General features: G+C 46.3%; 1 protein-coding gene across 1 annotated transcript; it reads left to right on the top strand.

Annotated features, from left to right (window-relative positions):
* Positions 1–637: 637 nt before the first annotated feature.
* LOC103375162 (nuclear receptor subfamily 1 group D member 2-like) lies at positions 638–6,988 on the top strand. Its single transcript, XM_008305368.1, has 8 exons — positions 638–915; positions 3,016–3,252; positions 3,348–3,436; positions 3,545–3,689; positions 3,778–4,484; positions 4,578–4,763; positions 5,319–5,529; positions 5,650–6,988. The coding sequence occupies exons 1-8, from the start codon at positions 885–887 to the stop codon at positions 5,847–5,849; spliced, it is 1,806 nt and encodes a 601-aa protein (XP_008303590.1). The 5' UTR covers positions 638–884; the 3' UTR covers positions 5,850–6,988.
* The last annotated feature ends 1,414 nt before the right edge of the window (positions 6,989–8,402 follow it).

Genomic DNA, 8,402 nt, shown 5'->3' on the forward strand with positions numbered 1-8,402 from the left:
GCAAAAGAGTTCTACATTGGTATCAATACTTTTACTTGAAGTGTAAATGTACATGGATGACTTTTATTTGTAAGAGAGTACTTCTTAACTATTGTACTCATACTTTACCAAAGAGTAAATGCAACTGCATGACTTTTCATCATAAGAAAGTACTTTTACACTGTTGCACTGGTACTTTACCTAAGAGTAAATGCAAATGCATGACTATTCCCTGCAAGAGAGTACTTCTACACTGTTGTACTGGTACTTCATTAACTAAAGTAAAAGGTCCGAGTACTTCTCCCAGCGCTGCTGACTTCACAGCTGAGCTATGTGCAGCTTGTGCCGCAGTGTCAGTGACCTCCAGCAGCAGCAGAGTAATGGAGCACAGCTTGAATAACTCGACGCTCCGCGCACCGTGTGCTGCTCTCAGCCTTCACGTTGAGCTCTGCAACGTGAGCGCTGTGTTACCGTTGCTGTGTTACGTCGGCGGGGTGCGTGGCTCCGCCCCTCCGGTGTCCTGAAAGTGTGTCACTGGGTTAAAGTGGCTCGAGCGGTCGGGCGGAGGGGCGTGGCCGACAAATGGGTCACATGGGCGAGCCCACTATTGAGAACATTTAGTTCTCTTGACTAACCCGCAGTCACACACAACAAGGGGGAGTTCCTGCCACTCAGCTGCACATCCAGCCGAGCCGTCCTCCGTCAGAAGCTGCCGGAGGAGTCGCCGTTCATGACTCACCGCCCGGGACCTGCACATTATTTCCACAAATAGATTCCTGCCTGGTGCGAGCGTCGTTTCTCTTCAGCTCGCAGAGTTCAGTTCCCGTGGCTCTTGTGGAGAGAAGTCGTGACAGACTCCATAGTTTAGCCGAATACCTGCTCTTCTTCTTCTTCCTCGATCGGAGATGCCTGAGGACGTCGGGACCGCCAAGCCCGGTAAGAGGACACTGAGCGGTGACCGTGTTTAACCGGGCAGAGGATGTTATCAGTGCATGGTCTGGTTTGGTGCAGTTAACATGTAGGAAAGCTGAATTTATTGAGCCTTTTTTTAAAAGGCTATTTCAGGTTGGTGGAGAGGAAAGTTGCTAAAGTCATTTGTGTCATTGACGTGTGAAACTATATGAACACACACATAACAGATAGATGCGCTTATTTGTGCAGTAATGAGTGTTGTCAAGTATTTTAGAGACCACAACAGAAATGAATGGTGTCCTAGAAACTGGAGCAGCTTTTTTCTCTGTCCACTGCAGCATCCTAACCGCTGACCAGGCGTCACATAATGTCGGCACACTTTTTAAAAATATTTCTATTACACTGTTTCGTGCTTAAACCGCAGCAACAGAGCCCATTTGGGCCGTAGAACCGTGCTGCGGATCGGGGTTAGGAGTGCCAATGCGCCGCTGCTGCATTTACATTTGACACAACAACAGTGTTCCACTTCCCCGGCCGCGCTCACATGGACAGCGTAGCCTAGCCATGTGCCTGTGTGTACACGCTCCCGGGAACAGCGCTCTGATTGGTCGAGGGGGCGGTCCCGTCTGAGCGCACGCTGCAGCAGAGCTCTCCTCCGATTGGCCGCGACGCAGCCAGTGACGCGGCACGTTGCATAATCCGCTGTGTGCACAACAGTGCTGGCGCGAGGCTCCTGTGTGCGGTACACGTGAGGCCGCCCGAGACAGCAGCGGCTGACCTAGATTCTTGCTGCCGCTCGAGCTCCGCTTACACAGAAATCCATGACAGGTCCACGTGTGGGTGGGCCGTGAAAGGGAACAGTCATGGTTGGGGTTAGGTAATCGTCTGCTGCTTTTAAAGTCAGGGGCTTTTTTTTATTTTCTTTCTGAGGAGTTACTGAAGAAAAACACACTTCATGTTTTTAACACATCTTCCAGTAAACACCTGCAGGTGCACATTTTTATGCGTAAATGTTGTTTTTGTGTGGAAAGTATGTCTGGTATTTTTAAACTGAAGCGCAACGCCCTACTTCACTTCATTCACTTGATAGAATTTGGTTTTAACAGTTTTTGGCTTCTGTTTTTTTTTTTGTGGTATTTTTGTACACATTTCAACACACTGTAAATCACTTTATGATTTATTTATATTACTTCTATCACCTCCAACTGACTTGCAGCATTTGCTTTTCAAAAAACCCAGCTTTTCTGTTTTTAATTCCGAATGTAAAACTTGAAAATAAAACTTTACCAGCCTCAGAACTTGGACACCACTGTGAGCTGAGCTACATACGTTTACTTTGGTTTGACCCAAACATCTGTATATTCATTCAGCTTCAGTGAAATAATCAACTGGACTTCTCTTTTTTGTTCCTAATCTAAAGCGTTATATGAACACCTGAATGCACCAATCTGTAAACTCAGAGAAGTTCCTGGAGCGGGGTGACCACAGTTGTTATCTGGCCCAGCATGTCATTACATAACTCCCACGGTGGATGTTTTCCCTGCTGTATTATTTAGTTTCTGCAAGTGTTACGTTGCCCTGGTGCTTCAGTGACCCTGTCTGGTAATCAAGTCAGCGGAGCACGCTCCCATAGCATAGAGACCCAGGCGTGTTATGTAATCGTGTTATCCAACCAGCAGGCAGTGGAGGTGATAAAGTAGGTCAATCACAGCCAACCAGGAAACACACACACACACAGATTGGATTCCTGGGCGTGTCAGAAGCACCTGTATCTACCACACTGACACGAGTTTGTTTATTTGGCAGACGGAGCTATCGTTTTCGTTAATCACTGTGATCGACGCGCTAACTCTTCTTTATCATCTCTGGCTCACATGAACTTTGACAAGCTTGATGTGTAGTAAAGTTTAAAAATAAAGTTTGATGACTTTATATGGTTGTACGTGCTGCAGTTCTGAGAATTACACTTACGTATAAACAACATGTCACGTGTCCCTTCCATGTGTTCACCTAATGCAGGAGGCCATTTAAAAGTCAGAACAGCAGCAATGTCTGAGCAAATAATTATGTCATGAAAGAGCCTCTTCTGTATTGGAGCTAACCGGCGTCCCTCCCTCTCCACAGGAGGCGTCATAGCCTACATTTCCTCAGGCTCTGCCTCCACCCCAGAGTCCTGTATGAGCAGCAGCCCCAGTGGCGGCTACCTGTCGACTACACCGGCTGTGTCTCGCCCCTCGCTGCCCAGCAGGGCTGTCGGCATGGTGGTGGACATCGCTCCACCAGCCAAAGGCGGCCACTCGCGCAGCCACGGCACGGAGAAGGCCGGCCGATCCTCCACATCCGCCAAGAGCAGCATCACGAGTAAGCACAAAACTCAGAGTCTTTAAATCACTGAAAAAGAATGTTGCATGTCTGATCCGGTGCACATGAATCACTGCTCATCTTTGTCTTCGCAGAAATCAACGGCATGGTGCTGTTGTGCAAGGTATGCGGTGACGTGGCCTCGGGCTTCCATTACGGCGTCCACGCTTGTGAGGGCTGCAAGGTGAGACAAGTTCCTGCAAACATGCATCACCCTTCTGCTACATTCCTTCTTTCATGTCCTCTGGTTCACACGGCCAAGGCTCACAACGGGGATCTTGTTGTTGTGCAGGGCTTCTTCAGGAGGAGCATCCAGCAAAACATCCAGTACAAGAAGTGTCTTAAGATGGAGAACTGCACCATCATGAGGATGAACAGAAACCGCTGTCAGCAGTGTCGCTTCAAGAAGTGTCTGGCCGTCGGCATGTCCAGAGACGGTGAGCGTTTAGATCAGTTTCAGTTTGTAATCGCAGTTGGTTCTTAATTGGTCCTGTTAAATTTAACACAATCATTTTCCATTCTCAGCCGTTAGATTTGGTCGCATCCCAAAAAGGGAAAAACAGAGAATGCTGTTGGAGATGCAGAACGCCATGAACAATATGATGAGCAGCAACAGCCAGCTGCACAGCATGCTGCACGGCCACCAGAGCCCCGCGCTTCCCATGGAGGCCATGACCAGCGACGCCAGCTCGTCTTCGTCCTCCTCCTCCTCCTCCTCCTCCTCTGCTTCCAACTCTCCATCGTGTTCCAACCCCTCCTCCCCACAGTGTCCCCAGGACTCGGAGTCTGTGGTTTCCATGGACACCAACTCCAGCTCTGCCTCCTCCTGTGCGGACAGCAGCGAGGACGAGGCTGTCGTCACGGTGAGCAGGCAGCACCAAGATGCCTTCGCGTTCAGCCAGCAGAGATCGCCGAGACAAGGCCAGGCCTCATCCTCACCGGCCACGGTTGCCTCGGAGACCGGGTGTGACAACCGCATGGAGGAGCAGCAGGAGAACTGGAACTGCTGGAACAACAACGTGGACGTGGGAGGGTACCAGCACGGTTCCTACAGCGGTGGCCAACACACTGCTAACTCTGCTTATAGGGAGGAGAGGGAAGTTTACCAGCTCAACAGCGCCCCTAGCTGTGAACCATCAGAAAGCAGCCAAAGACAACAAGACATCAACAGACAAACTGCCTCAAGTGGTTATAATGGACCAAGCAGCTGTGGGACCAGTAGAGCACACCTGGTACGTTTTTTCACACCTCTTAACAACCAGCTAAAAACCTGATTGGATTTCGATCGCCCTCTCTGATCAGCTCTGCGTTCTCATGTTTTCCAGGTCTGCCCGATGAACACGTCACCGTACGTGGACCCCCGCAAGCCCAGCCAGGAGATCTGGGAGGAGTTTTCCATGAGCTTCACCCCCGCCGTGCGAGAGGTGGTCGAGTTCGCCAAGAGGATCCCAGGCTTCCGCGACCTCTCCGAGCACGACCAAGTGAGCCTGCTGAAGGCTGGAACGTTTGAGGTAAGAGGGCAAACAGGCTGAGCAGGACTAGACAGGCTCAGCGTCAACACTTGATGTTATTTTGTGCTCGCTTTGAAGTCGGACACTGCAGGCTCTTCAGACACTCTAAATACAGGGGCCACTGTGGCTTCTCCAAACAGAGCAGACTGTCAGCTGTGTGCCGACTAATATTTGTTCTGATAACAGTCCGGTTGGAAATGAAAGAGGCTTCACAAATTCTGTTACATGTGGTTCTCCTGACACATTAAAGCCGTTCCTATACAGATAATTACATGTATGGAGACACGGGTGTGGTGATTCCAACTGTTGGATGTCTTTTCAATGAGTCTTGTGCAGCGTCGCCTCTGCTCCTGTAGATCCTGTGCGTCTTTAGCACAGAAGTTATCTGAAGGGTGACATCATAAAACGTTTAATTCACCTCACATTGAACCATTGTCAGAATTATTATTCACAGTATCCTGTCATGCGTTTCCTGCTTTTCATCATGTTGAATACTTCTTTATCTGCACAAATGAAACCACAAATTAAATCCTTCTTCCCTCTGTTGACTTCCAGGTGCTGATGGTCCGGTTCGCCTCTCTGTTCAACGTGGCTGAGCGGACGGTGACCTTCCTGAGCGGGAAGCGCTACAGCCTCGACACGCTGCGGTCGCTGGGCGCCGGCGAGCTGCTCAACTCCATGTGCGAGTTCAGTGAGAAGCTGGCAGCTCTGCGGCTCGACTCAGACGAAATGAGCCTCTTCACCGCCGTGGTGCTCGTCTCAGCCGGTAAGAATCAACATATGCTGATTTATATATTGATCACTTTTTGTGGCACAGCCAGCAGCATCACTGAAGCTGCTCGTGCCCTCCAGTGTTGACGGTTCCCTTCTTTTTGCTCTGGTTCAGATCGCTCAGGGATCCAGGACCTGAACTCCGTGGAGGCCTTGCAGGACAAACTGATCCGGGCGCTGCGAAACCTGGTGATGCAGAACCACAGCGACGAGTCCGCCACCACGTTCACCAAGCTGCTGCTCAAACTGCCTGAGCTCCGTTCACTCAACAACATGCACTCGGAGGAGCTGCTCTCTTTCAAAGTGCACCCTTGAAGGCTTCCTTAGGGGGTACGGCGGTGCCCTCCACCTCCTCCACACACCTCCACCTCCACCAGTACCTGCCTCTGACTGCCCCCTCGCGTCCTGTATTCGACCAACCCATTTGAGTGTTTGTTTCTAGACTGTGTAAAAAGTTATTTTTTATTCTATTTTTGTTAAGTAGGCCACGTGGGGTCTGAAGAGAGAACAATATAAAACGTACTGTATTTATAGATGAGATCGCTTACGCTTGTTGCACACAAACACACAAGTGCACGTGTGTCAGAGCTTTTTAGTTTTGCAGTTGGATGCATTTTTCTATTTTCAAGAAGAAGAAGAAGAGTATGTAAGTGGCTTCATGAAACTACAGAATCGAAATCAGTCAGTCAGTGATTTTAATTCGATTTTTTTCTTTTGATGTTTAACATTTGTTTCCAAAAGCCATTTAATTCCAAAGTGTATTCTCTGCTGAGTGAATGAATGTGAGAGACAACATATACTGTACCTTACACACGTCTGTTTGGTCCAATGCTTTGACTGAACGTGTTCGGCGAGGAAGGCAAGCTAACAGAAAATGTATTGAAGAATGTGTGACGATCGCTGCTAACGTATGGCTGTAGTTACTGCAAACACCTAAACAAGTCTTGTTTGGATCTTCTCCCCTTGCCTCAGAAAGCATCAGTTCATTGTCTCGATGTAAATAGTGTCGTGTATCTTTTCTTTTATTTAATTTTCTTTTCGTGTCCACGGCAACTGCCTAAACACTGCCTGGTGATTTCTGGGGGAGTCGATGACGCCATTTAAACACTACATTTGCACAACTTCTGGAGCAGAAAACCCAAGTACCGCTAAATCCACAACTAGTGTGACACACCATCATGTAGAGGTTTCATGTAAATGTAATTACAACAGTGTTTTTGCCATTTTCCCACTTCTTGGTTTTTACTTTTTGTTTTTTTTGTAAATCAAACTGTGTGTTTTCAGCATAGCACTGAATCTTGACACTTGTTTTTTGTCATGATGTTGAAATATCGGTTTCTTCTACTGGCAAAACTGCCACATGTAAATATCTATATAAATATATATATATATAAATATATGATGAACATAGAATATAAATATGATATAGTATGAATAAAAGCAAGTGAAGTATACTCTGTGTGGTTGGTGTTTTTATTGATGCCCAGCAATACTACATTTTATATTGTACATTATTATAAATAATAATAAGAAATTATGTGTATATGTAAAATGGGGCTCAGTGGTTAGCACAGTCGCCTCACTGGTTGTCTGTCTCTAAGTGTAGCCCTGTGATAGACTGGTTACCTGTCCAGGTGAACCTGCCTTCACCCTGAGTCAGCTGGGATAGACTCCAGCCCCCCACCACCCTAGTGAGGATTAAGGTGTAGAGATGATGGATGGATGGAGTTATATGAAATGTACATACAATTTTATTGGACAGAATGTATACAGTCGTCCTCAAATGTATTCATACCCTCCCATTAAAGAAGGAAAACTACAGCTGTCACTGAAATAAGTTGAAACTGACAAAAGTAATAATAAATAAAAATTTAATCAAAATCATGATGTTGCTTTTGAATTGTGGTTCAACAGAAATATTTTTAAAAAACAAAAAAACAAATAAAAACAAGCAAACAAGCATGATGGGACTCATGAACTAATATTTAGTTGAACAACCCTTTGAGCCAATGCCTGCCATCAGGTGTTTCCTGTAACTATCAGTCAGACTTCTGCACCTGTTGACAGGTATTCTGGACCACTGCTCATCAGCAAAGGGCTCTCATTGGTCCAGGACAGTTTTTTTTTTTTTTAAGTATTCTTTTCAACCACAATTCAAAAGCAACGTTGTATTTCACAAAATTATAATTTTGTAAATTTTTATTTATTATATATTTTTTCAATTTCTTGTTATTTGAGTAACTATTGTGGATTTTGCCTTTCCTTTAATGGAAGGGGATGAATACATTTAAGGACGACTGTATAATGCTTGTAGTAGCAGTGATTCCTCTTCACCACTAGATGGTGCTATACACATACAGTATATATCTAATTCACCTTCATTTCATAATTAGCTGAGCTCCAAACTCGAACAAACAACTTTAATCTGAGACTACTTCCATCAGTACCAGAGTGAGATGTGGTTACACAGTCGGGTGTGATCGTAGCAAAGCTGTGAAAAAACTGCTTCATACTAAGTGTAAGTCTCTTAGCCAATATTAAGCCCAGCAAGAAATGGCTGCAAAATACCAACACAAAATCAGTGGTTCCCAAAGTCTGTTTCTGGTTACAAGACAGTCAAAATTTAGCCATAGCTTAAAAAAGTTTTTTTTAGAGTGAGCCTCTAATACTGCACGTCTGAAGATTCTCAGTCCTCCAGGTCATGGTTGTTCTCGTAGTTTAATCGTATCAACTGGACCTGCTTGAGTTCCTTGAAGACGTTCCACCTCTCATCCAAGAGGCTTCATCGGCTCTGACTGACTAGTTGGGAGTTCCAGATACTGATACCCTGAAGGAGCCATTAACGCCTGAGTTTCAAAATGTCTTCAA

Source organism: Stegastes partitus, unplaced genomic scaffold (genome assembly GCF_000690725.1).
Source record: "Stegastes partitus isolate 25-593 unplaced genomic scaffold, Stegastes_partitus-1.0.2 Scaffold2487, whole genome shotgun sequence".
Lineage (NCBI taxonomy): Eukaryota > Metazoa > Chordata > Actinopteri > Pomacentridae > Stegastes > Stegastes partitus.

Excerpts from the sequence above, each read along its gene's own strand:
- LOC103375162 (XM_008305368.1), top strand. The coding sequence starts at position 885 with ATGCCTGAGGACGTCGGGACCGCCAAGCCCG. Across the intron at positions 4,764-5,318 it reads TGAAGGCTGGAACGTTTGAG|GTGCTGATGGTCCGGTTCGC; the intron begins GTAAGAGGGCAA and ends GTTGACTTCCAG. Across the intron at positions 5,530-5,649 it reads CGTGGTGCTCGTCTCAGCCG|ATCGCTCAGGGATCCAGGAC; the intron begins GTAAGAATCAAC and ends GCTCTGGTTCAG.